Here is a 27,896-nt window from a genome sequence, read left to right on the forward strand (position 1 = left end):
TGTGGGGAAATATGTACTTTGGGAATAGGTAAATACTATTTCCTTGTTAAACTTTCACCCTTCGGTCTTAGCGGTCATTGATGATTTTTGCCCGAATCAATTATTACTTACGATGGTTGCCATATGGTGATTCTCTGCATCCTTCCTTCTGCATTTATTAGTTGGCATTCTACTGTATGAGCTTTTCTATCTCCCACTTACTTATTTACATCACTATCGATCATGGATTCTTATTTTACTCAAAGTTATAATCTGTTATCATCATTATTTGGTTTGAATCAAATTGGCCCAGCTTTGGGGTAGGTCATTTTAAAGTTTCAATGAAATGCATAAGAATTTTGCTTCCGCTGGCTCAGGAAAGTGACGGGCCTAAGGATGCATTTAAATGACCGCTTCCACTCAGTGGGCGCAGAGTCAAATCCTGGGGCAGGCCTGGGGATCTCAAGCCCTCCAACTCTCTTCTCTGAGCACGCACCGCCCAGGTTCCCCAATCCAAGCCTCAGGTCCGAGTAAAGCTCAGTCCCCGGCCGCCGCCGCCCAATCCTGGGCTTGCCCCGCCTCTTTCGCGAGCTCCGGCCCCGCCTCCCCGCGCCGATTGGACCGGCCGCCAGCTAGGCACAGCGCACGGAAGACCCGGAGAAGTGGAGTTTGCCCAAAGAATGGGTACCCTCCGGCCCCGCTGCGCATGCTCGCGAGGAACCCTCTAGGGCGCTCCTAGAGGCCGGCTCCCCAGCGGGGTGGCGCGCGCTCCCTACGGCCAGAGGGGCGGCGCGCGTGGCACCGGGCTCGCTCCCGAGAGGGCAGGTGGGGGTAGGGAGTGGGCACCCGGGTTGCGGTGGCCGGAGGGGCCTGGGCCGTGAGATTGACGCCTCTGGCTGCAGCAGCCCGAGGCCAGAGGATCCGCCGCGGCTCGGTCTCCGGAGAGGGAGGGCCCCGCTGCCATCGCCGCTGGTGCCCGGTGAGGACGGGTCCCAGCGGGTCAGGGAGGGTCTTGGGTCCCTGGGCGTGGCCGCGCCCCCAGCCGGGCTCTCCCGGGGGTCCCCAGGGCTGCTGATGCTGAGAAGGGGCGTGTCCCCGGACTCTCCGTCCCGGCGCTCAGGCCGCCTCCTTGTCCTTCATCTGTGCTTCGCAGCCTCCTTTCTCCTCGTTCCTCTTCCCGCCCACCCCCGCCTCCACCCACCCATCCCCGGGAGTGAGACCCCAAGTCAGAGAGCCCCACATGGGTTTGCTTCTTTTTAACCGTGTCCGCCCCACCCAGTACTGCCCCCGCCCTGGCGTCCGCCCCAGCCCCAGCCCGTCTTTGCGGCTCTGGAGGTCTCAGTGACCTTGCACTTTTTGCTGTTGTTACACCTGCTTCCATGGCTGAATATGTAGATTGCTTCTGGGGCTTTCAAACTTTTTTGACTCAACCTACAGTGAGAAATATATTTTACACGCCTGTAGATGCAGATTACTGAGAGAGAAGTTTGAAGGGAGATTCTTACCCTAACCTCACATGACGCAGTCAGATCTACTCTACGTGGGTTCTCATTCTATCCTATCCTAACATGTCCTGTACTGTTCTAGTCTATTCTATTCTTTCCATTCCAAAAGACTATTGTTAGCCCCTTAAACTGATTTCAGGACCTAATGAGTCTGACCGCAGTTTGAAGCCCTTGCTTTAACCACCAGTCTTTTCGCTTCCGTTACCCCTTGCCTTTGGAGGATGCTGAGCTCCAATGACAGATAATAACATGTAAACTTCAATTCCAAAGAAAGGGTATATTTTTATTATTTTGAAGTTAATGCTTTTCGGGGCAAAATCATCTCCAGGACTTGATTCGATTCAGGCAGGTTTACCTTGTTCCTCTTCCAAAAGCTCCTAGTCGGAAGAGTTGGTATGTGGAGGCTAGATTGTGGAGTGTTTATAAGAGAGACAGACACCACTTTTACTGATGAAGGAAATGTTTCAAGTTGAGCTTTAGGAAGTCAGCACTGCATAGGGAGAATCCCAACCGCTGGAGGCTGGGCAGAAAGGCCATTAAGGAGGTGGTGGGGATTGAAGCCCTGAGGTGATGTGGAGTGAGAAGGCATGGAAGTGAGGATGAATTAGGCCTGATGTGGGAGGCGTGGAAATAGCCACGGCTGTGCTCTAGGGGGGTTGGGGGATTTGGGGCTGGAAGTACGATTAGCTGGAATCTCCCTTTCTGTGCCCTCTGCCTCTAAATTGCTTTGGAGCAGTGGTTCTCAGGGGACATTCCACAGTGTTGGTTGTCAGAATTTGGTGGGTGCTACTGGCATCTCGCAGGCAGAGCCCAGGGATGCTGCTAAACATCCTTCATTTCACAGGACAACCCCCCCACAACAAAGAATTATCTGGTGCAAAATGTCAGCAGAGCTGATGTTGAGAAGCCCTGCTTTGGAGTAGAATTCTTAATCTTTGGGGGGATCACTGTGCCTTCACCTCTCCCAGGACTAATGCCTGTATGCACATTCGGAGACTATGCACATAATCACAGGAGGGTCCATGAGCCAATTAGTGTATACCTCTAAACTTCATAGCCTGCTGGGGTTGGGGAGGCAGCTTTTGGAATCATCCAGGAGCTTTTTCAAACATCAGGACCTTCGCTCCTCCCCCTTTCACTATTTATAACCCCTGTTGGGCCTGGGCAATGTACTCCTTGTTCTTGTGTGATGATTCACAGTTTATGGAAGAATTTCACATACAGTGTCTCATTTGCCACTCTTCCTGTTTCACAGGTGAAATCAGCCCAGAGAAGTGATGGGATTTGCCCCAGGTCTCCCACCGAGAAAGCCAGCACTAATGACGAGTGTTAGTGGACGGTGATGGTGGTTCTCACTCTTGTGTATGAAGGTAATTCTGTTGATCCGCCATCAGCTGCTGAGCAAGGCTCTGCCCTTCAGGATCTTAGGGCTTGGACGCACTGGTGTCTGACAGGCACCTAACAGTTTGTAGTATTGTATGTCTCTTCGGTGTTGGGTTTATCAGAACAGGCAGTTTCTCTGTATCTGTACAGATGTTCTATATCTCAATTTTGGAGGGAGGGGAAAGAGCATAAGAGACTGACCAATCTTAAACTGTGAGGCTCTCGTACTTTCCATTTACATCTGCCTAACATAAAAATACTCTAGCCACTCTTTACTGAGTAAAAATTGAATATTATAAAACAAACACATTAGGGCCCAAGTATTTACCTCCAAACAATGATCATCCAAAATTAAAAAATACATTTAAATCCACCTAAAACAAATACACAAATGTATATCAAATAGAAGCTTCATAAAAATAAGGCTCATTTTTTTTACATGCGCTGCAAATTGATTATTTTCTATGTAATTTTAAAAATTGCTGCCTGGAACCCAAAGGATTATAAGACCAATGATCAGGGAGATGTGAAAAGCAGAGGATTAGACCAAAACAAAGGAAATGAAACTCTTCCATACAGATATTAAATGAACACGTGTGCAAGCTTTTACTTAAGTCATCAATCAAGGAACCAGTAAGATCTTACAACCAGTTTGCAAGAGAATCCAAAGAAGATTCTAGAAAACTGTAGATCAGGAGTATTGACATGAATGTGCAAATAGAGGCAAAACCAGAGAAATTACTTACTTATCTATATTTATTTACATGGCAAGAAGGAGAAAATGTGTCTACAGACTAGAATTATTTTGCCTTTTGTTATCTGTGCAGATAGGTAGAATAGCTCAAAAGCAACAACAGACTAGAATGGTATAACCTGAAAGGCTGTGTTCTAGACAATGCCCAGCTTTCCACTGAAGCACAAATTTTCCCTACAGCTTCATAATCTCAATGAAAGGTATTTTTTGCATGAAATAAGTCTGCTTATTTACACAGGTGCAGAAGGCACCTTGTAGGCCTTCTTGAGTTTGCTTTGCTGGAAGTCTCTGTGAGAAACCTCTGACTGGATTTTTAAAAGTCTGATATTTGTTATCCTGAGGTACTAAAGCCGTGCCCAACAAGCTGTCTTCCCCAGATTTCACCTGCACTACTTAAAAATTTGGGCAAATTCCACTCTTCTTGAGGTTCCCCCAAATACCTTAAGGTATCTGAAACTTGTTAAGTTGTTATTAAAGGATCATTTTAAAAAGATGCAATCATGACTCTCCCACAGATGTAAAATAAATGTTAGTGATTTTGTTGAACACATTAATGAGGGAACCTGTATGATGTGACAGATTAAATGAGATAATGTATGTGAAACACTTCGTGTGGTGCCTTGTACAAAGAAAACCTCAAATCCTTCTTAGATTGATCAGTTAGCTTTGGGCCACCTAACCTCAAGGGCATCTATTCCAGTGTATCTCAGAGCTGAGTCCATGATCCACCAGAACCAGAGCCTCAAGGGGCGCTTGTTAAAAATCCAGATTCTTGAATTTTGCTTCAGACTCACCATTAGAATTTTGGATGGGATATCCAGGCATCTGAATTTTTTTTTTTTTTAATCAGAGAAAGGTTTATTGCAGGCCCAAGCAAGGAGAATGGGTGGCTCATGAGCAAAAAAAACCCAAACTGCCAATGATTTTTGGAGAAAAGTTTTTATAGGCAAATTTGGGGTGAGGGCTGCAGGATGGGTGACTTTCTTCTGATTGGTTGGTGGGGAGGTAACAGGGCGGAGCTCCAGGAACCTTGTGCTCTAAGCATGTATATTTTTATCAAGTGCCACAAGTAATTCTTTTGGAGACCAAAATTACATATACAAATAATTGAAATAAAAGTTTCGTGAGAACTGTACTTAATCTCACTATGTGGGTGCACTCGTCCTGTTCTATTTTTCAAACGCTGCTCTTAAGCAGGGTTTCTCAACCTTGACTCTGCTGCTGTTTTAGATCAGATCCTTCCTCTTGGGGGCGGTGGGGGTTGCCCTGGGCACTCTGGGATGTTGAGCAGCTCCTTGGCCCCAACCCCCCAGATGCCAGTAGCCTGCCCTGCCCCCTAGTTTTGACAACCAGAACTATCTCCTGACCTTGCCAAATGTCACCTGGGGGGGCAGATCACCCTGACTAAGACCCACCAGTTTTAACCTACTACATACATTGATACCTGTTGATACCTATGGGTTGGAATCCTCAAATTGAAAAGAACCATTTTAACTTATTTTAAGAGTTTAGGCCATGAAAACAGACACAGGAAGTTTAAATGCCGACTCTGTCCTTTAGTGGCCTGGCTCTTGATCACAGGAACCTAAGAGTGAGCCTTTGTTTCCTCCTCTGTGAATGAAACAACAGCAGGCCTAATGGATGAGGATATTTGGGAGATAAAATGGAATAATGCATGCAAAGTCCTTGCCTAGTGGTATTTGGTGAATATGAAGCATCGTAATCACAGTCCTTTGGAAGCATGTGTGGTCGGAATCCATCTGGGAAAACAGAAACTACCATAACTTTCCACAGGGAATCACATTGCTCTCCCTGGTGGTGGAAGAGCTGAGAAGCCACACCGGAAATGGTGAGCAGCCCAGGGATTAGCAGTGGCGGGTCGCTGCCCCGACAGCCAGGCCCGGCAGAGCAGCCAGGATGGCAGGTGGGACCCAGCAGAGCTGGAGCAGCCTTGCCAGTCAGGTCGCTCTGGGGACACCACCCTCTAGTCTCCCACGGTGCCTCCCCATTGGCCAGATCAGCTGGAAGCCACTGAGCTAAACCTTAACATAGCTGCTGTGTAGGGCTGATCAATGTAGCTCTGAAGGCCTGACTCTCACCACCCATGTGGTCCTGGGCCACTCACTTCAGGCCTGAGCCTCAGTTTTCCCAGAAGCAGAGCGGGATGATGCTGAAGGGAGATTATTGGGTCCCCGTACTTGAGGTATGGGCTGGTGCCATAGGGTTTTTGTTCCTGGCTCAGGTCCCAGCTCGAGGACCAACCACGTGGCTGTGGGTTGGAAAGTGTCCCGTTGGTGTCCCCTCGGTGTCCCCTTTTCTCCCCCCTCTTCCACCCTGGAGGCCTATGGGTCACTTATTTTCTCTGTCAACTTGCATTGTGTCTATAAGTTTGAAACCTGAGTTTTCAAAATCCTTTTATTTTGAGTTAATTTTAGACTTTTTTAAAAAAATTACAAAAAAAGTACAAGGAATTCCCCTATTCTCATCACCCAGCCTCCCGTAATGTCAGCATCTTACCTAATGTTGTGCAGTGATCAAATCTGGGAAATCCACATTGGTACAAGACCATTAACTTAAACGATTGACCTTATGCAAATGTCGCCAACTTTTCCCCCAATGTCCCTTTTCCGTTCCAAAATCCCATGTTGCATTTTGTCCTTGTGTCTCCTCCAGTCTGTGACAGGTCCTCAGCCTTTCCTTGTCCAAGATGACCTTGACACTTTTGAAGTGTCCTGATCAGTTGTTTTGTAGACTGTCCCTCCATGTGGCTTGTCTGGGGGTGTGCGTTCTGGGCAGTAATATCACAGAGGCGATGCTGTGTCCTCCTCGGTGCATCTTATTAAGGAGGTCATGGTGTTGATGTGTCTTATTACTGGTGAAGTTGACCTTGAGCACTTAAGGCTGTGTCTGTGGGATTTCTCCACTGTCAAGTCATTATCTTTCCCTTTGTGGTTAATAAATATCTTGGGGGAAATGTCTTTGCGGCTATGCAAGGCCCACAACACAGACTGCAAGGTACTTGATTTTCACTTTCTCTGTCCCATTGTCTATATTACTCTTTTTTAAAATTTCTTAGGATTTTATTATTTTATATTTTGGCTGCACCATGCAGCATGTGGGATCTTAGTTCCTTAACCAGGGATGAAACCCATGCTCCCTGCATTGGAAGTGCAGAGTCTTAACCACTGGACCACCAGGGAAGTCCCCTGTCTATATTACTTTTATTTTCTTGTATGACACATCTTCCATAGGAATGGAATCCCTGCTTTTCCTGAGAGTTATGGAGTTAAAGAAAAAAATTACCAAGCAAGGAGATGCAGCTTATCTTTAAAGTGTTTAATATTTTCCCACTGTAAAGAGTTCATGCACATTGTAAACAACTTGGAGGAAACAAAAGAAATGTAAGGGAAAAAATATATCACTTTTCTTACTAATTTTAACATTTTGAGATATTTTCTCCTGGTTATTTAAGGTTTTTTTAAGTCACAAATATGTAAAATAAAATTAGTCAATAAAAAACAAATGTGATCAGACTTGAGATGAGACAGAAGAAATGAAGTGGATTGAGATCTAGAGGCAGTGGCAGCATCCAAGGAATATTTGGGGTTTTTTGATTTTTGTTTTTAAACCCTTAGCTTGGAAAATAATAGTCTTTGCCGAATTTGTTAATTGGATTTTGCTTTCTACCTAATATATTTTGTAAATGCAAGCATTTTTGGGAGTCTTTCTGAATAATTTTCTTACATGGAAGAACTCCCAAATTCTAGTTTTGGAAACATGGTGGTACATGTAATTCTACCAAGGATGCTGTATGTGCATTCAATGAGCAACATCACCATCTTGTGGCCTTCTTTTGGTATTGCTGCTGGGGATTTAGATTTGTGTTCGCATTAGGGGCGTGCATTACTTAAGGCTTTGGCCCTTTAGAAGGGCTCCTTCTGGTCTGCAGGTGGGGGCTTCCCACTCTAAAGAGGAAGAAGATAGCACGCATGTTGAACACATGTGTGTGCAACAGAAAATTAAGTGTATATTAAAGGCACTAATACAAGAGTGGAAACAGCTGTGCATTTGAGTGGCAGGCTTGTGGGTGATTTACGTGTTACATTCTCAACATTTTAAAATGTTTTCTATATAGTTTTTACAATATGATCTTAGCAACTTCAAAATATCTCAATATATCGTCCATGCCACCCCTCTCCTTTGGTGAGGAAACCAAGCCCAGGAGTGAGAAGCCTGTTTATGGTAGGGAAAATTGTTTTTTATCCAGATGACTCTGGCGACATGAGTCATACCTATGAGGATTTTTGTTTGTCTGTTTTTTGTGGTTTTTTGGCCATACTGTGTGGCTTGAGGGATCTCAGTTCTCTCACCAGGGATTGAACCCTGGCCCAGGCAGTGAAAGCACTGAATCCTAACCACTGGACCACCAGAGAATTCCTTATAAGGATTTTTTTAAACAACTTTATTGAGATGTGATTCATATAGCATACAATTGCCCCACCTAAAGTGTGTAATTCAATGTTTTTAGTGTATTTACAGCCAATTTTATAACATTTTCATTATCCCAAGAAGAAACCCCACATTCCTTAGCATCACTCCCTAATCTTAGTGTTACTCCCCTCTGGCCCCTGACAACCACTAATCTGCTTTCTGTCTCTATTGATTTCCCTCTACTGGACATCTCACAAAAATGGAATCATACCACATGCTGACTTTAGTGTCTGGCATCCTTCACTGAGCATACTGTCTTCAAGGTTCATCCACATGGTAACATGTATCAGAACTTCATTCCTTTTTATGGCTGAATAAATTCCACTGCATGGATAGACCACATAGAGCTTAGGAAGCATCCATCCTCAATGGATAAATTGTGAAAGAGAGAGACTGTAAAATTCAGAATCATAGAGGGATAACTTTAGTTAATCAGAAATCTTCGCTGTGTGGAGAACCTCATTCACCAATATGGTAGATGGAGTATTACTATGTGCAGTTTGTTACAGTTTTTTTGTGTTTCATTTTTTTTGCATGTGTGGTAAAATATACATAACAAAAATTTACTACTTTAATCATTTTTAAGTGTAAGTTCAGTGGCATTAAGTACATTCACATTGTTGTGCAACCATCACCACCATCCATCTCCAGAACTTTTTCATCTTCCCAAACTGAAACGCTCCCAGTTAAACACTAACTCCCCATTCCCCCTCCCCCCAGCCCCAGGCAACTACCATTTGACTTTCTGTTTATGTGAATTTGACTGCTCTAGCTACATCTTATACCTGGAATCATACAGCATTTGTCCTTTTGTGTCTGGCTTATTTCATGTTACAGGCTTTTTTAATATGTAATTCTCCTTTCTACCCTTTATACTTAATATTTTGGTTTCTTTCACTGGGTTACCAGCCCTTTAAATGTGATCATCTGAGGGATTTAAGATTGGTGCAGCATGGCTCCTGGAGTTCAAAAGTACTTTGATATCGGATATTTCAAAACCATTAGTATTATTCCATCTGTCAAAAAGCCAAAACCAACTAAGTTCAGTCACTTGCCAAGAAGATCAGTTACTGCTGCGTAACAAATGAGCCCTGATTTTACTGGCTTAAAACAACAGTAGTTTATTATTGATCAGGGTTCCATGGGGTGCCTGGGCTGGTTTCCTGAGGCTCCTTCTTGTGGCTACAGACAGCTAGAGGGCCTAACTGGACTGAACAGTGGAAATGGCCTCCCTCCACACCTGGCAGTGCCTCCATCCCCTGTGTGTGGCCCTTCATACAGCTTCCTTCCCTGGCAGTCTCAGGGCCCCTGTCCATGAGGATTAGGGCATCGAAATCCCCACAGTGCATTTCTGCCACACTCTATTGGCTACAGCAAGTGACCAGTCTGGGCTGGAGACCAGTCCAGATTAAAGACCACATTGCAAAGGGGCCTGCATACTTTATGGGAGGGTTTGTGTTAAAACAATCTACACTTTAAGGCCCTATAATGGTTGAGAATAGGAACCATCAATTGAATCTAAATTCAAGCCCACAGCAAGGACCCAAGCCTTTCCACAGTCTGTAGTCAGCCGCAGTTCAAGGTCTTTTGTTGCACTGGAACTCGGTCCATATCGTTTGAAGTACAGAAACTTTAGTTGAGAGAATTACACTGACTCGCGGTACCCATGACTTGGTACAGTTCCACGGGAATGTGGGGTTCTTTGTCATGCCAACCCCCGCGGGTCTTGGTCGGTCATGCCAACCCCCGCTGGCCTAGAGGAGGCCGGGCTTCGGCGTCTGATCGCCTGAGACTGAAGCCATTGGTGTGTTAGGGACCTTGCAGCCTCCACCCCTGTCCCGCTGCACGGCGGGGACCGACCGCCCGGTCCTGTAGGAACATGCATGCTGGGTGGACGATGACCGCAACCTTTTTGTGGCCTGAGTTGTCTGACAGGCCTGCGGAAGGGAGGGCCAGCTTCTCTGGGCCCTTTTGCCCCGTCGTGGGGAGGACGCGGAGTAGAAACCGAGTTCTTTCGCGCAGCAAACCCAAGCGCGCAAGCCAGGGAGGCTGCTGCAGGCGGAGGGACGTACGCCAGGGCCAATCAGCGCGGGGGGGGGGCGGGGCGGGGCGCCCCAGGGCGGGGCTTCCCTCGTAACCCTTTCCCGCTCGAGCGGCTCTGCCCGCGAGGTGGCGGCGCTGTCTTGCTGCGGCACGTCGCCATGTGCCCCTAAGTCCCCAGTACCGCCACGTCACCCTGCGGAGCGGGATGGGCAGGGCCGGGAAGGACCGCACAGGAGCAGCAGAGGTTAGCTTGTCCTGAGGCCGGAGGAAGATGATACTGGAGGACAGACCTGGCCTGGGACTCCCTGTTACCTGGATTTCCTTGAGTCTTGCCCCTCAGGACAGGGCTGTGCTGCTGCCCGGGGCTGGGCAGGAGGGCGTGCAGTGCAAGGAGTTTGGAGTGGTGGTAGGGGACACTGCACCCCCCCTCCCCCCGCCCCGAGCCTTAGGCCTTGGTTCTGTCTCCACGGGGACCCAGGAGCCACGCACTTTGGCTGACAGGCCTTGGGGAGATGAATGTGGGCCCCAGTCCAGGAAACATGGGAGCAGGAATGGGGGACCCTGGTACTGGAACCATAGAACTTGGGATGGGGGTGACAGCTCACATGTGGGGAAGCTGAAACCTGCTGGGAGCCCGCAGTCTGTTTCTGGGCTATTACTGAGAGGTGGGGAAGACCCTGACATGCCCCCCCACCTAGTCCCCCAAGAAGACAAAACAGCCACTTATGCCCCCACACTGATGCCCCGGGGCCCCAGTCTTCAGGCCAGCCCGGCCCCTGTCATCCATCCCTTCTGCTTCTCCAGACCAGAAGCCGGAGAGCCCTCAGTGACCACGGATTCTCTGGACACCTCCACAGCTCTGTCCCCACTCAGCTGAGGCAGAGCCAGCACCAGCTCAGACACAAGGTCACTGCCGTCATGGGGCTCTGGCATCCCATAGCACTTGGTTCCCCCAGGGGCCTCTAGCCTGGGATGGGGGCTGGATTTAGTTGTGAATCTGGAGAGTCCTGGTTCCCAGGTCCAGGCTTCTCCTCTGGGGTCTGCAGAGTGCCAGCAGAGCCCCTAGGGTGAAGGGCATTGGGCATTCTGGGAGGGTCGGTGACCTGAGCTCATGTCCCCAGAGTGCTTTTTCCTGAAGCCTGGTGCTCAGGAAGACCCGTTTCTGTTATCCTGGACAAGGTACCCCAGGTGCTGTGTGGGGCGGGCTCTGGACCCACCTCGACTGGATGCCCAGCTCTGCATTCATGGCTCATGCCTCAGGGTCCTCATCCGTATCCTGGGTCAGTGAGAAAGATCAACTTTCATAACATGGGCTGAAGGTTAAATGGAAAAACCTGTGGAAGCACTTCACCCTGTGCTCAGCACCTGTGGGCCTGGACTCCTAGTAACTCACCGCTGTCAGTACCCTGGTCACCCCAACAGCCCTTTGAGAGCCCTGTATTTGGCACATTTTACAGACAGGGACACTGAGGTTTGTCTGGGGGAGGTGACGGGCCCAAGGCTGCCAAGAGAGCAGGCACGCCGGCCCAGGGTTCTCTGGTTCCATTCAGGTCCTTCCCCGGGGGCACCAAGGCAGCCCCATCTGCCCCCACCTCCAGCCCAGATTCTTCTTCCTGAACCCAGGCCCAAGGGCACCTCCACTGATGGGATTTTGCCTCCTCCCTTAGGACGGAGTCCCTGGACTGCCAGGTTCCTTCCAGGCAGGTGGAGGAGAAACCCATCTGCTGGGGCCTGAGTGTGGCCTGGGGGCCAGGCCATTGGTCCCGGAATGCCCCTGCCCGAGCCCAGCGAGCAGGAGGGCGAGAGTGTGAAGGCCGGCCAGGAGCCCTCCCCCGAGTCCCCTGAGCCGGGCACAGATGTCGTCCCTGCAGCCCCCACGAAGCCCACAGAGTTCTCCGAACTGGTCCTACTGGCAGCCTCCACTGAGAATGGGGATGGAGTGGACTCCCAGCCCAAGATGGTGCACTGTGTCCTGTCCCTGGAGATGTCTGGCCCTGACACCCTGGCTGGGACCCCCCAGATCCTGCCAGTAGAGGAACAGGGGGGGGCAGTCAAGCCAAACCCCCAGGCCCAGGAGCTCAAACACAGCAAGCCAGACACAGGTGAGTTCTGGGCCAGCTGCCCTTGTCTGGCCACTTTTGTGGCCCTGGGTGCTTGGAGTTGGGCCTTGCACACCTCCCTTTCCAGCAAGGTGACCTTGGCCATCCCTTCCCTCCTCTGAGGAGGGCCTCCTTGACCTTGACCCTGACCCAGGCTGCTGTAACGATTGCAGGATGTCATCCCTGGGCACCCCAATCCCTATGTTCCCATCTGTGCCCCTGGCTCAAGCCTTGCTCCGTGTCAGCTGACCTGCCCCTCCACTTGCCTTCAGCAGCCCCCCAGCCCCTGGAGTTCCTGAGGACCCCGTTCGGGGGCCGCCTGCTGGTGCTGGAGTCCTTCCTGTACAAGCAGGAGAAGGCCGTGGGGGACAAGGTGTACTGGAAGTGCCGAGAGCACACTGAGCTGGGCTGCCGGGGCCGGGCCATCACCCGAGGCCCGAGGGCCACAGTGATGCGGGGCCACTGCCACCCACCCGACGAGGAGGGCCTGGAGGCCCGGCGCCAGAGACAGAAGCTGCCCAGCCCGGCCCTGCTGGAAGGTTTGGGGGGTCCCCAGTGCCCTGGTGACCGAGTGGAGGAGCCCCTGGAGGGGGTGGGCCCGTGGCTCTGCCCCGAGGAGCCGGAGCCAGCCCCAGGGCCTGTACTGAGCAAGCCTGCCTCCGAGGAGGATGAGGGGCTCCGAGCCCTGTCACTGCTGAGCTTGCCTCCCAAGAAACGCCCGACACTGGGGACTGGTGAGTGCCCCCCACCCAGCTCTACTCTCGGGCAGGCAGGAACCACAGCCCTTTCCTCTGCCCAAAGACGAGTGTGGGTCCCATTGTCTTATTAATGTGCTCAAAGTCAAAACGATTTTGAAAACATAAACACATCCCAGTAATCATTAAGCCCATGGGGTAGCACTAGTGTTCGTGAACCAGGTCCTTCTGGAGCTTCCTGATGCAAAAACCTGAGGTTTATGGGTCCCCACGTGATTCTGGTAAACTTTGAAGTTTGGGATGTTTGGCCTGGTGGGAGACTTGAGCTTTGTACCAGAGGTTCAAGGTCCAGCCCCGTCTGATATAGCTGGGCAGCCTTGCTGAAGCTCTGCAGATTCAGGAGATGGTTCCTAAGAGAGGTGATAGCCTCGCCCGGTTAGGGGATCTGGTGCTGATGTGTGGGAAGTGTCAGCCCTGGTCCAGCATGTGTTGTTGCTGAGTAACTGGTAGGTGGAGTCTTTGCAGAGGTTTTTATTCTTTGTTGGGTTGGGTTGGGTTTGGTTTGGTTTGGTTTGGTTTGGTTTGGTTTGGTTTGGTTTGGTTTGGTTTGGTTTGGTTTGGTTTGGTTTGGTTTGGTTTGGTTTGGTTTGGTTTTTGTGGCGGTTTTTATTACCAGTAACTGGGAGGTGGGCTTGGTCCCAAATGCTGGCTTCCTCCTGACCTGGGAAGCATTGAAGGGTTTAGGGATTGAAGGCGGCTGCCGTGCTGGGTGCCAGGGGTGGGGTGAGGAAGTGGGAGACTTGTCTTTCACTGTGTATCTTTTGGTCCCATTTCATTTTATGGTGTGTGCATGTGTTATTCAAAAATTAGATACAAGGGACTTCTCTGGTGGTCCAGTGGTTAAGACTTCACGCTCCCAATGCAGGGGGCCCGGGTTCAATCCCTGGTCAGGGAAGTAGATCCCACACGCTGTGACTAAATCCCAGCATGGCCAAATAAACATTTTTTTTTTAATTAGATATAATTTTCAAACAAACCCTAAGAAAAAGTATGATCGGGAGTGACTGAGCATTCAGGCTGTGGCGTCAGAGCCGGCTTGGTCCTCCCCAGTGTGTGACCTCGGACGTGGTGCTTGACCACCCGGAGCCGTGGGCTCCTCACCGGCCATCAGGAGAGGAGCTGTAAGACCTCCTTGGCTCGCTGGGCGGGCAGTCAGTGGGGATGCACCCAGGCCCACACGGTGAACTCCACCAGCCCTCACCTGCCCAGCCCCCTCCCCACTTCCTCCTCCAGGAGGACCCCCAGCCCTGGAGTTCCTGAGGACCTGCTACGGGGGCAGCTTCCTGGTACATGAGTCCTTCCTCTACAAGCGGGAGAAGGCCGTGGGGGACAAGGTGTACTGGACGTGCCGGGACCACGCGCTGCACGGCTGCCGCAGCCGGGCCATCACCCAGGGCCAGCGGGTGACTGTCATGCGCGGCCACTGCCACCGACCCGACGTGGAGGGCCTGGAGGCCCGGCGGCAGCAGGAAAAGGCTATGGAGTCGCTGCGGGCCAGGCCAGGCGGCCCTGGGGGCCAAGCGGACAAGCTGCTCCAAGGCGTGGACAGCCTGTTCTACCGCAGGGGGCCCGGCCCCCTGACTCTTACCAGGCCCCAGCCCAGAAGGCGCTCAAAGGTCAAAGATCAGGACCTCCTGGCCCAGCCCCAAGGCGAGGAGGACCAGGATGGAGACCTGGGTGAGTCCACACCCGCTTTCCCAGAGCTCTGCCCTCCTCCAGCCTTGCTCCCCCAGGCTCCAGGCCCGACCCAGCCCCAGGCCCTGCTTCCACCCAGGCCCCAGGTTCCTCCCGCCCTCCCCCCACCCACGTTCCCATGTCTCCCCAGGAGGCCCTGAGTTCCTGAGGACCCCTCTTGGGGGCAGCTTCCTGGTGTACGAGTCCTTCCTGTACAGGCGGGAGAAGGCGGCCGGGGAGAAGGTGTACTGGACGTGCCGGGACCAGGCCCGCATGGGCTGCCGCAGCCGGGCCATCACCCAGGGCCAGCGGGTGACTGTGATGCGAGGCCACTGCCACCCGCCCGACCTGGGGGGCCTGGAGGCCCTGCGGCAGCGGGAGAAACACCCTGGCACAGCCCAGCGAGGGAGCCCAGGTGGGTCAGACCAGGGAGCAGCCTTGGGGGACAGGCAGGAGACCCGGACGGCCCGCCCTTCCCTCTTCACCTCCAGCAAGTGTCATCCCCGTCCTCACTGGGGACCCTCTGGAAGGTTACAGCTCCCTCCTCTCTCCTCTCCCTCCCCCCACCCCGCTCCTGGCCCACCTCACCTCATCCCCAAGTCGATGGGGTGATGTCCTCACCCTCCTGCCCAGACCAGCCTGGAATCTCCGCAGCACTTGGTCAACCCAGGCTTCCTCTCCTCCTTGTCCTTTCATTTTCCTTAAGAATGTATAGGATTTATAGAGGAAGCTAATTGCACAAGCCAGGTTCTCATTTTTCCTGTGTGAGTGGCGGACACTGTTCCCAGAAACAAGCACGTCCTACAGACATTTCTAAGGGCTGAAGGTGACACGTTCCTGTGATAGGCTTCTGCTCTCCTCCGCCCCACAGGGCCTGTGTGTGAGTCCCGCGGCCACAGTAACGGGCATGTTCCTGCTCATCTTGCTAACAGCAGCCTCAGCCCAGCCCTCTCCTCCGCACACCTGCCTCTCCCTCAGGGGTTCCCATTCCCATACTTTTCTGAGTGTCCTTTAGAGCCTTTTTGGCCCTAAAATTCTCTCAAACTCCAGATCTCTGCTTTCTTTTCCCTTCTGACTCTCTTTTTATCCCATTTCCTTGTAACTTCTGTGTACCTGGGGATGATCTGGCCCCGCCTCGTCCTCACCGCCAACTCCCACCCCGATAACCACTCAGCTCCTTCCATTGTTTCTTTTTTTGTTTTCTTCCTCCCTTCTTTCCTTCCTTTTTAAATTTTTTGGCCGCACAGCACAGCATAGGGCCTTAGTTCCCTGACCAGGGATCAAACCCATGCCCCCTGCAGTGGAAGCGTGGAGTCTTAACCACTGGACCTCCAGGGACGTCCCCTTTCCGTTGTTCCTTAGGGCATCTGCCGCCCTCTTCCCTAAAGCCTGCTTCCTTTCCCCTCTGTCAACTGGTTTCTTATCTCCTCGTTGCAGCAGTTACTCACCGCCCCCTCCTCTCAGCGCAGCTGTTGCACTTTTGTTCTCTAAATCTGTCTGCAGCCAAGCAGAAATACACTGCAGTGGAGGCGTGGCTGTTTGTGGCTCCTTTTCCGTGGTGGTTTGGTCTCTGTGCTCAAATGACCACAGCTTCCCAAGGTGCACGCGGGGAGTCTTTGCTTAAAGGTGTAGGGTTGTGTCTCCATCCCTGGGGTACGTGGCTGTGCTGGGGGCGCTCGGGGCCTTTTCAGGCTGGAAACTCATGTCCTTCACTCATGGAAGTTTCCTCATGTTCAATGATTTTCCAGTCCCCGTTTTTCTGACATTTCCTTGATTTTGCTTTCCGGTCCTTCTATTTAATTTTTAACTTTCACTCTTGTATTTGAACTCCTTTGCGTTCCATTGTCCCGGGAGCGCAGCGACCCTGCTGTCCAGTCTCTGGCAGTGGCCTTGTTTTCTCCAAATGCCTTTTCTCTGTGGGTTTGTTTGGTCTCTGCCTTTCAAGGTGAAGCTTCTCTATTTTTATTTTTTTTGTCGACAGGTGAAATTTTCCAAGCAGTTACATGCCATTCAATTCAATTTTCTGTCAATCACACAGCTGTGTACAGCAGCAAAACTAAAGGGGAAATGATTGTTGTGTATACTTTAAATGCTTTGCATGGTCTCATTTGAGATACGTTGTTAAGAATCTTGACTTTTTGATCATGTAAGATGGTGTAAGAATCTTTGACGCACGTGTCCCGTGGTCCTTGGCCGTCTGCCAGGTTGAAGGGGAGACCAACATGCTTTGTATGTGGGCACCGACCCGGCGACCCTCGAGACCCCAGGCCTCAGTGCCCCAGGACGAACCTCCTGCAGGGGTCTCAGCCTGGCTGCTGGCTCCAGGGTGGGGAAACAGGGAGGGACGTGTCATGTCTGATGCCGACTTCCTCCTCCTGCCCCAACCCCCAAACTCTTCCTCCCCAAGGCGGGCACCTGTCTCTTTGCCCTTCACGCAGACAGCCTTCGCCAGTCCCCCTGTTTGGGGCCTGCTCTGGACCCCTCCTGCGGAGGGACCTTGGCCTCCCTGGGCTCAGCCACTGGACTCTGCTTGTTCTGAGAGTGTCCCCTCACCCCCAAGAGCTCCTTGGGTGAGCTCTCGCGTAGCCAGGTCTGTGGCCAGGTGTCCCCCTCTGCCCGGCCTCTAACCTGGGTCCGCATCTCTGCCCTCTCCTCTCCTCTCTAAATCTCTGGCCTCATGCCCTGTGCCTTTTTTGTTCCACGGTGGATGTTTTCATGGGGTGCAGGGGCAGCAAAAACATGCCCCACATCACATACCTCCCCTCTGGCCACTTGCCCACCGGCCCCCACTTCTCCAGGGCATTCTCGCCATCCCCACGGCTGCTGCCCCACTGCTGTGCTGACGGACACCACCACCCCCAGTCCCCCTCCATTTCCCCTGTGTGGTCCTGGAGCCTGGACGGTGGGAAGGGTGTCCTTGGAGCAGGAGGGCACAGCCACCTCCCAGGTCCCCCATCTCAATGCATCAGGACAGTGGCCCAGGCTGCTCCCTGCCTCCCCTCCCACCCTCAGGTCAAAGCCCACCCAGCCTGGCCCTCTGGGGGAGTGAACCCTTCTACCTCCCCACCGCCCACCACGCACAAGGGGCTGCACACAACTCCCGTTTCGCTTCTGTTTCCTTATCCTCCAAAGGAGCCTGTCCACTCATTCCTCCAACTTAGCAGGGACAAGAGGCCCTTGTGCCATCCCATTGCTGGCACCTCAGATAAGATGCCGCCTTCCTGCTGGCACCACGAGGTAGGGGAGGCAGACCCTGCCTTCAGCGGCCTCCACCTCACCCGTCTCCCGCCTCCCCTCTCTCCCAGGCTCAGCACAGGAGCCCTGGGAGCTCGGGCTAGGCTGGATCTGGGGGACGGGGGGCCCACGTCCTGGGCTGCGCAGAGGTGGATGCAGCGTGGGGTGGGGTCCGTGGGCCTCACGCTGGGAGCCATGCTGCGCTGCTCTTGGTTCTGAGAATGAGGCCCCGGCCCCCTCGCTCCTCTGCTCCAGGCCTGGCTCCAGGCTCTCCCTACCTTGACCCCCTGTCCCATGTCTCCCCAGGAGGCCCTGAGTTCCTGAGGACCCCTCTTGGGGGCAGCTTCCTGGTGTACGAGTCCTTCCTGTACAGGCGGGAGAAGGCGGCCGGGGAGAAGGTGTACTGGACGTGCCGGGACCAGGCCCGCATGGGCTGCCGCAGCCGGGCCATCACCCAGGGCCCACGGGTCATGGTGATGCGCAGGCACTGCCACCCGCCCGACCTGGGGGGCCTGGAGGCCCTGCGGCAGCGGGAGCAGCTCCCCAGCCCGGCCCAGAGGGAAGGCTCAGGTGCGGGTGAGAGGGGGTGGGCAGGGGCCGGGCCCTGGGCTCCCTGCTGGCCCAGCAGCCCCTGGGGATGGCCTGAACGCAGGCTGGAGGCCACCTGCTGGAACATGCCTCCTGTGGCCCTGGGCCGTGAGCTCCCTGAGGGCAGGGGCACACCTGGGCTTCCTGCTCATGGCGCTGGCCCTCGTCTGGGATGGGCGGTCAGCCGGAGAAACCCACTCAGAGCGCTGGAGGAAAGGGGCCCGGGGCCGCAGCAGCGTTACTGTCAGCTGTAGGAAGTGCTCGGCGCCCATCTGTGGGCAGCACTGCTGACCTGGGGGACCCTCTGTCTCCCCTCTCCCTCCGCAACCCCCGCCGGTGCCTCTGGGCCATTTCAACCCCAACATGTCAGGGGCTTTCAGTTCCGATTCTTAAAAGTCTTCAAAGGGAGAATTTGATTGGTTGCCAGCTGGCTGCGGAGAGGGTGGACAGGGAGCCGGGAGGCCCCTACGGCTCCGTCCAGACCAACCATGGGCGTCCCGGAGTGTTCCAGCCCAGCCCCTGCCCTGGGCACTTGCCAGCCAGCATGGGGGCGGAGCAGGGTCAGAGGAGGCCTGTGGGAAAGCTCAGGCTTTGGGAGGCTACAGGGCCAGCCTCCCCGGTAGCACCAGAGCCCCCAGACAGACAGCCAGTCTGCACTCCAGGGTGTCAGGGCCATGGTGGCCTGCGTTTCAGTCCCCAGGGCCCTGCAGCACAGGCTGGGGTGGAGGGCAGGGACCAGAGTGGGACCTGCAGGGGTTGGGGGTGTTTGCAGTTTCCTGGCTGGAGCTGGCTGGTAGGACAAAGGAAGCAGTCTCTGTCCCTGACACCCAAGCTCTGTCCCCTGCTTCCAAGGCCTGGCCCAGGCACCCCACTCACATGTCACCTTCCTTCCAGAAACCCTCCAGCCCCTGGAGTTCCTGAGGACTTCCCTCGGGGGCAGGTTCCTGGTGTACGAGTCCTTCCTCTACAGGAAGGAGAAGGCGGCCGGGGAGAAGGTGTACTGGATGTGCCGGGACCAGGCCCGCATGGGCTGCCGCAGCCGGGCCATCACCCAGGGCCAGCGCGTGACCGTCATGCGCAGCCACTGCCACCTGCCCGACCTGGGGGGCCTGGAGGCCCTGCGGCAGCGGGAGCAGCTCCCCAGCCCGGCCCAGCAGGAGGACCCAGGTACAGACAGGGGTGAGGACGGGGGAGCTGCAGGTATCTTCGTCTCTGGCAGCCCGAGGTTCAGACACCTCAAGGGACAGGCACCACCTGGGGAGCTTTGTTCCCTGGCTTTCCTGCCTTTCCAGAATCTTCTACCCCTCCTCTCTACTGGCTCCTTCTCCTGGACCTAGAAACACACCTAAATGTGTCCCATCCTTAAAACAAACTCCACTTCTAACTGCCATTTTTCTCCTCTCTTTTATACTAAGAGGTCTTAACTTTTTATGGATGGTAGTATCTTTTGAAAATCTGATGAAAAAATATAGACCGCCCTAGAAGAATGTACTAGTGTGCGCGCACACACACACATAGTTTTGCAAATAACTGTATCGGCCTGAAAATGGGTTTCCTTCAGATAAACAGAATGTAAAACCAGTCTTTAGAAAGTGTTATCTGTCTCATATTAATTCATGGAAATATTAAGGGCTATATCTTATAAAATACAGGAATGAATCCAAGTTGTATCAAATAACCAAAAGAAACTTGATGTCTGTTTTAAAAAAAATTTTTATGCATGAGAAAGCCACTATTTGGCTTAACCGAGGAGGAGGCTGCAGCTTACCTCTGTTGGGGTGGAGGGCATGGCATCTTTGAGATCCTTGCTTCCCAATCTTTTTGGTGACAAGGTGAAGACTGACTCAGGAGCTCCAGTAGCTTATTTCAACAGGCATAGGTAGTTTGGGGCATCAGAAAATCAGATTTCCCCCAATGACTCCCCCAATCAGAGTCATTCCACCTTGTTTTCTCCATCCTCAAGGCCTTGAGGTCATCGTTCCAAGGGGTGTGCCTTTGCCTCTGGCAGCTTCAACAAGAAAAGAATTATTAATCCTTGTTTTCAATGTTTTTTCCTCAGAAAAGATGAAACTTCTGCCTGAAGTTCAACTGTGCTTTAAGACTTGTGCTCCTGAAAGCCAACAGAGCTGTGGGTAACTGTATTAGTTATCTAATGCTGCATCACAAACTACCCTAAAACTTCATGACCGAGAACAACAAACATTTACTGTCTCTCACAGTGTCTGTGGGTTGAGATTTCAGGAGTGGTTGGGCAGGGTGGTTCTGGCTCAGGGTCTCTTCGTGTGGTTGAAGGAAAGGTGTCGGTGGGGGTACAGCCATCTGAAAGCTTGAGGGGGGTTGGAGGAAGTGCTTCCAAATGACCCATTTGCTCACATGGCTATGGGCTGGAGGCCTCAATTCCTCACCATGTAGACCCTTCCTGAGGGCTGCTCGAGTGTCCTCATACATGACAGCTATCTCCCTGCAAAACGAGTGATCCAAGGGAGAGTGCAGAGCAAGAAGGAGGCCACCACCTGCAGCAGAATTCATGTCCTTCTCAAGCACACGTGGGACATTCCCCAGGACTGACTACATCTAGGCCATGAAACCAGACCCCACAAATTTATTTATTTTATTTTTAGTATTTATTTATTTGGCTGCGCCAGGTCTTTAGTTGAGGCACAGGGGATCTTCGTTGTGGCATGAGGGATCTAGTTCCCTGACCAGGGATGGAAACTGGCCCCCCTGCATTGGGAGCACAGAGTCTTAACCACTGGACCCCCAGGGAAGTCCCTAGAGCCCACAAATTTAAAAGGATTGAAATCATACAAAATATGCTGTCTGACCACAGTGGAATGAAATTAGAAGTCAATAACAAAGAAATTCGGGAAACTCACAAATACGCGAAAGTTAAACAGCATACTTGTAAATATTACCAGTGACTCCAAGAAATTACAGGGGAAATTAGAAAATACTTTGAGGGGCTCCCCTGGTGATCCAGTGGTTAAAACTCTGAGCTCCCAATACAGGGGTCTGGGTTCAATCCCTGGTCAGGGAACTAGATCCCATAGGCCGCAACAAAGACCCAGCACAGCCAAATAAATATTAAAAAAAAATACTTTGAAATGAACAAAATGGAGATACAGCATACCAAAATTTATGGGATGCAGCGACACAGTGCTTAGAGGGAAACATAAATACTTACTTTAAAAAAGAAAGATCTCAGGACTTCCCTGGCAGTCCAGTGGTTAAGGCTCCAAGCTTTCACTACCGTGGGTACAGTTTCAGTCCCTAGTCAGGGAACTAAGATTCCTGCATGCCACGTGGCACAGCCAAAAGAAAAAAAAAAATCCCCACAAAGAAAAGTTTAGTCCTAGATGACTTAATTGATGAATTCTACTATACACACACACACACATATTTTTTTTCTTTTTTGGCCATGCAGCATGTGGGATCCTAGTTCCCTGACTAGGGATTGAACCCAGGCCGCCTGTATTGGAAGGTAAATTCTTAACCACTGGACCACCAGGGAAGTCCCAAGGTCTACCATATGTTTAAAGAAGATCCTTCAGATAATCTTCCCAAACATAGAAGAGGAGGGAACACTTCCCAGCTCATCCTATAAGGCCAGTAGTACCCTGTTACCAAAACCAAGCAAAGACATCACAAGAAAAGAAAACTAGAGACTTCTCTCGTGGTGCAGTGGGTAAGACTGTGCTCCCAGTGCAGAGGGCCCGGATCCCACACACATGCTGCAACTATGACTCAGCACAACCACCATTAATTAATTAATTAATTTAAAAAAGAAGAAGAAATTATAGAAATCTCTTAGGAACATTGATGCAAAAATTCTCAACAAAATGCCAGTAAACTGAGTCCAGCAACATAAAAAAGGATCATACACCATGACCAAGTGAGATTTTTGCCAGGAATGCAAGATTGCTTCCCCATCTGTTACTCAATATCATGCAGCTTGTGTACAGAACAGACTTAACAAGCAGGCCTGCATCTGCTGTAGCCTGCTTGCAAGGCCAGCCCTTAGCTTCCAGGGTCAAAGTCAAGGATGCTTCCAGGACTTGACTAATACTGTCCCTAAGTGATAACAGTTGTTCACTCTTACATGTTTATACAAAGAATGCAATTTTTTTGCTAAACATTTGCTTTTCTTCTGAGATTCTGGAATTTCAGTGACTGCAGCTAGTCACCAAGGTACCCTCTGCCTATGTGATCAACCCCCAATAAAAACCCTGAATCCCTAGTGTCAGGCATGCTTCCCTGGTCGACAACACTTCACACTTGTCACAACAACCAAAGAATAGATATATTGGATTTCATTGAAGTTAAAAAACTTTAGTGCTTCAAACAATACCATCAAAAAATGAAAAGACAATCCAAAGAATGAGAGAAAATATTTGCAAATGATATATCTGATAGAGGACTTGTATCCAGAATATATAAAGAATTCTTAGGGAATTCCCTGGGGGTCCAGCAGTTAGGATTCAGAGCTTTCACTAACAGGGCCCGGGTTCAATCTCTGGTTGGGGAAGTAAGATCCCGCTGGCCGAAACAATAAAATGACAAATAGCGACTTCCTTGGCAGTCCAGTGGTGAAGAATCCACCTTGCATTGCAGGGGATGTGGGTTCAATCCCTGATCAGGGAACTAAGATCCCACATGCCTCGGGGCAACTAAGCCCCTGCCACAACTAGAGAGAAAAAACCCGCACACCGCAATTAGAGAGAAGCCCATGTGCCGCAACATAGAGCCTGCATGCTTCAACAACAACAAAAAATCCTGCATGCCGCAACTAAGACCTGACACAGCCAAAAATAATAAATAAATAAATTTTTTAAAAAAGACAAATACCCAATTAATAAGTGGGCAAAGGATGTGAATAGACAGTTTTTATTTCAAAGATTTAATTTCTTTTATGAAGTTCAAGATATACAAATGGCCAATAAACATAACTAAAGATGTTCAACATCATTAGCCTTAGGAAATACAAATCAAAACTGCACACTCACTAGGATGGCTAAATCAAAAAGACAGGCAAAAACAAAGGTTGGCAAGGATGTGGAGAAACTGGAACCTTCATACTCTCTTGGTGGGAATGTAAAATGACACAGGCACTTTGGACAACAGTCTGGAAGTTCCTTAAAATGTTAAACATAAAGTGTTTGTTCACCCAGTAATTCCACTCCTAGGTGTACACCCACGATAATTGAAAACACGTCCATAAAAAAACTGTATACCAGCGTTCATGTCAACATTTTTCATAATAGCCAAAAAAGTGAAAACCCAAGATGTCCATCAATGGTTGAATGAATAAATAAAACATGGTTCATTCATACAATGAAATATTATTTGGCCATAAAAATGAATGAAGCACTGACACAGGCTATAACACGGATGAACCTCAAAACATGGTGATAAGTGAAAGAAGCCAGACACAAAAGACTACACCTTGTATGATTCCATCTCTACGAAATATCCAGAACAGGCAAATCTATGGAGATAGAAAGCAGATTAGAGACTGCCTAGGATGAGGAATGTTGGGGGGTGTAGCTAAAGGATATGGAGTTTTAAAACTTTTTTTTGGCCACACTGCACAGCTTGTGCGATCTTAGTTCTCCAACCAGGGATTGAACCCGAACCCTCAGCAGCAAAAGCTCAGTGTCCTAACCACTGGACAACCAGGGGATTCCCTGGAGTTTCTTTTAGGGGTGATGAAAATGTTGTAAAAGTGATTGTGGTGATGGGTGCACAGATCTGCGAGTATATCACAAACCATCGAATTCTACACTTTACATGGGTGAACTATCTAGTGTGTGAATTATAGCTCAATAAAGCTGTTTGGAAAAAAAAGGAGGGGAAGAAAACCACAGTGCCCTTCATGGCCAGTGTCACACCGCAGCACATCTGCCTTCACTCTGTCCGGTGGAAGCCAGTCACCACACTACACTCCAGTGTAGTCTCCAGCCTACACTCGAGAGGAGAAGAATTAGACTCCTCCACTTGAAGTGAGGAATACCAAAGAATTTGCTAACATCTTCTAAATCCATCACAGTGATAAAGGAGAACTTTGCATTTTTTTTAAATTAATTTATTAATTTGTTTATTTTTGGCTGCATTGGGTCTTCATTGCTGCATGCGGGCTTTCTCTAATTGCAGCAAGCAGGGGCTACTCTTTGTTGCAGTGCATGGGCTTCTCATTGTGGTGGCTTCTCTTGTTGTGGAGCACGGGCTCTAGACGTGTGGGTTTCAGTAGTTGCAGCACGCGCACTCAGTAGTTGTGGCTCGTGCGCCCTAGAGCGGAGGCTTAGTAGCTGCGGTGCACGGGCTTAGCTGCTCTGTGGCACATGGGATCTTCCCAGACCAGGGCTGGAACCCATGTCCCCTGCGTTGGCAGGCAGATTCTTAACCACTGAGCCGCCAGGAAAGTCTGAATTTTGCATTTCTTAACAAAGAATGTTGAAAAGGCCAGGGTGGGAATCCTGGTGACTTCAGGGCAGGAGATGGGCCTTCTCAGTGTGTTGGGTGTTTCTTGCCAGGACCTGCCAGTGTAGAAAGCCAGGAATTCCCAAATGATATGTTATGGGGCAATCTCACATTTTATTCATTTATTTGTTTGTTTGTTTGTTTGTTTATATATTGGCTGAGCTGCCCTGCTTATGGGATCTTAGTTCCCTGACCAGGGATTGAAGCCAGGTGCCACAGTGGAAGTGCCAAGTCCTAACCACTGGACCGCCAGGGAATTCCCAATCTCATGCTTTAAAGGAACTGCTGTGAGGCATGTATATGTTTGTGTATAAAAATGATCTGGTTGGGGCTTCCCTGGTAGTACGGTGGTTGAGAATCCTCCTGCCAATGCAGGGGACACAGGTTCGAGCCCTGGTCTGGAAAGATCCCATATTCCACGGAGCAACTAAGCCCATGCTCCACAACTACTGAGCCTGTGCTCTAGGGCCTGCGAGCCACGTGCTGCAACTACTGAAGCCCGCATATCTAGAGCCCATGCTCCACAACAAGAGAAGCCACTGCAATGAGAAGCCTGTGTACCACAACGAAAAGTAGCCCCCACTCGCCGCAACTAGAGAAAGCCCGTGTGCAGCAACAAAGACCCAATGCAGCCAATAAATAAATAAATTCATTTAAAAAAATGATCTGGTTGATGGTGATCTCTAGGGGAAACGGATTACAGGAATCCTTCACTTTCTTGATTATCTCTTTCCGCCATGTTTGGATTTGTATGATGAATGTGCGTTTCTTTGTCATCAGGAAGGTGGAAGATACACAACTCAACAGCGAGTCCCAGTGAGGCCAGCCTCCTCCCTGACTCAGCAGAGGAACCTCACGTGTCGCCAGCGTCAAGGATGCTCCAGATCCACACGGGACCCCAGCACTTCCCACCCGATTAGATTTTGCTCGACAAAACCTCTTTCACTCTTCCAAAGCATCCACGGCCTTCACGTTTCCTCAAGAGGCCTTCCAGGAGGAACGCTTTGATGGTGTCTCCCTACTGGCAAAGAAGAGCCCCGGGAGTTGGGGCCCACAGCTCTGTGTGATGTGGAGTGACGTGGGGAAGGCCGCAGCCTCTGAAAACTCTGAGGAAGAAAGCATCATTCACAGAGACACCTCCCTCTGCCCTGGCGCTCCCAGCCACAAACACCCACCCGTTCTCAGAGCCCACGGCTTTGCCAAGGACTTTCCTGTTAGGTGTGGTCCCGCTTAGGCTCCATAAAGTGGAAAGTCATCGCGCAGCCACTTCAAGAAGGCGGGGCACGTTTGGGGAAGTTCCTGAGTCTTCAGGCTGAGCCGCCCCTGTGGTTCCAGCCACCCCAGGTGTTTGCCAGGAAGGTGCCAGGGGGGCCTTTGAGCTTGGCCATCTGCTGCTGGGGTGTGGCTGTCCTGTTAACAGAGCAGGCCGAAACCAGAGGCCTTGCTACACCCTCTGTTGGCTTTCCCTTTGCTGTTTTCCAACTTAAATTAAACCCAGTGTCCACGATCTCCAGGGCAGGTGTTGTTCTGGCTGTGGCAGCCAGCCCCATGGCTGCAGGAAGCCAGCACTGGGCAGGCTCCACCCGGGCAGCCCACGTTCGCCTGATGCAGGAGGAGAGGCAGACCCAGATGGCAGCAGGTGCATCCCCTTCTCCTGTCTGGTGGCACAGCAGGGAGCTGGCCTGCGGGGCCAGGAGCAGCGGGCCCACATCCCCCACGAAATCCAGAGGTTGCTGCTTGCTAACAGGGCTCCCCAGTGGGGTCCTTGCCCTCACCCTGTAATTGCAGGGGAAGCACACGGCGCAAGCTCCCCCTCTCCCGCCAAGCTGGCCATGCAGTCTGCCGTCCAACCATGGGACAGTTACAGCCTGGACACCCCCCACTGTCTCTCTGCCTCTACATTTCCCGCAATAAACCTGATTTTATATCTCACCGTGTAGAGCTGCTGTGTGTCCACATGTCCTTTGCAGCAACAGATGGCCACCAGGAAGCCACACACTCCATATGTCTCAGTGCCACCTGGTGGAAAGTGACGGAGTTTGCCTGGGAGGGAGGCCTCCACACATGGGGCAGCGTCTGGTCACCTGGCCCAGGTGTCCACTGGACTAGGATTGGGTGTGAGTCCTCGAAAAGGTTGCTGAGGGGTCTACTCCCAGCCCACGGGGGACCGTGCAGCTTCTGCCGACCATTCCCCAGCCCTCATAGAGCTGAGAGGCCTTGATCTTCTGCTGACTCATCCCAAGTCCTCCCTGACTTGTTTTCATAAGCTGGGGTGAGCTTGAAGTGGAACTGGAACCCCTTAGCCAGGGTAACCTTGACCCCTGAGACCCTAGCTATCTTCCCAGGCAGGTAACTGGCCCATCTCTTGACCCAACTGCCAGCTCCATGGGGCCCTCGCCCACTGGCCTGGCCAGCAGTCATGAGGATGGCCCAGCAATGTGACAGCCCACGTCCCAGGTAGGAGGCAGGCACCTGCCAGGAGACTCACTGAGCTGCTGGGCCCCCGCAGTGGACATGGGACACAGGGCCTACGTTTCAGGCAGTGCTCTTGGCTATGAAGCACGTTGCCCCGAGACAGTGAGCTGCCCGTGGCCAAAGCCAAAGACAGCCCTGTGGGAACAGATGCACCCCAATCCCAGAACCACTGCTGTGCATGCCCACGGGAGGCAGCCACACGTCCAGAAAGGCACCTGGACTTAAAAGGGCAGTCAAGTCTGTGCCACCACCAGCTGGGTCTCCACTCAGTCCCACACGAAGGGGAACCTCACACAGGCCCGAGGTGCCCAGCGAGAAGAACCGAGTCCCAGCAGCCAGTGTCACCCGAACGCCTGCAGGGTCACCAGTTTTCCAGCCTCCACAGTCGGGCCTCCAGGGGGAGCAAGGCGGGTGACTCCTAATCCTGAGTCCCATGCCC

At 51.5% G+C, this 27,896-nt stretch overlaps 1 protein-coding gene across 3 annotated transcripts; it reads left to right on the top strand.

The window, feature by feature from the left end:
- Positions 1-709: 709 nt before the first annotated feature.
- On the top strand, positions 710-26,911 carry FLYWCH1 (FLYWCH-type zinc finger 1). 3 transcript variants are annotated; one of them, XM_057750678.1, is made up of 10 exons: positions 710-958; positions 2,740-2,854; positions 11,823-12,257; positions 12,527-12,988; positions 14,243-14,686; positions 14,835-15,098; positions 18,224-18,487; positions 19,400-19,672; positions 20,565-20,637; positions 25,763-26,911. In XM_057750678.1, the coding sequence occupies exons 3-10, from the start codon at positions 11,924-11,926 to the stop codon at positions 25,800-25,802; spliced, it is 2,154 nt and encodes a 717-aa protein (XP_057606661.1). In that variant the 5' UTR covers positions 710-958; positions 2,740-2,854; positions 11,823-11,923; the 3' UTR covers positions 25,803-26,911. The 3 variants fall into 3 exon arrangements, with proteins under 3 accessions (XP_057606661.1, XP_057606662.1, XP_057606663.1); XM_057750679.1 differs by having other exon boundaries at positions 20,565-20,633; XM_057750680.1 differs by having other exon boundaries at positions 12,527-12,793.
- Positions 26,912-27,896: the final 985 nt, after the last annotated feature.

The sequence above is a fragment of the Hippopotamus amphibius genome, chromosome 9 (genome assembly GCF_030028045.1).
Source record: "Hippopotamus amphibius kiboko isolate mHipAmp2 chromosome 9, mHipAmp2.hap2, whole genome shotgun sequence".
In the NCBI taxonomy this organism is placed as follows: Eukaryota; Metazoa; Chordata; class Mammalia; order Artiodactyla; family Hippopotamidae; genus Hippopotamus; species Hippopotamus amphibius.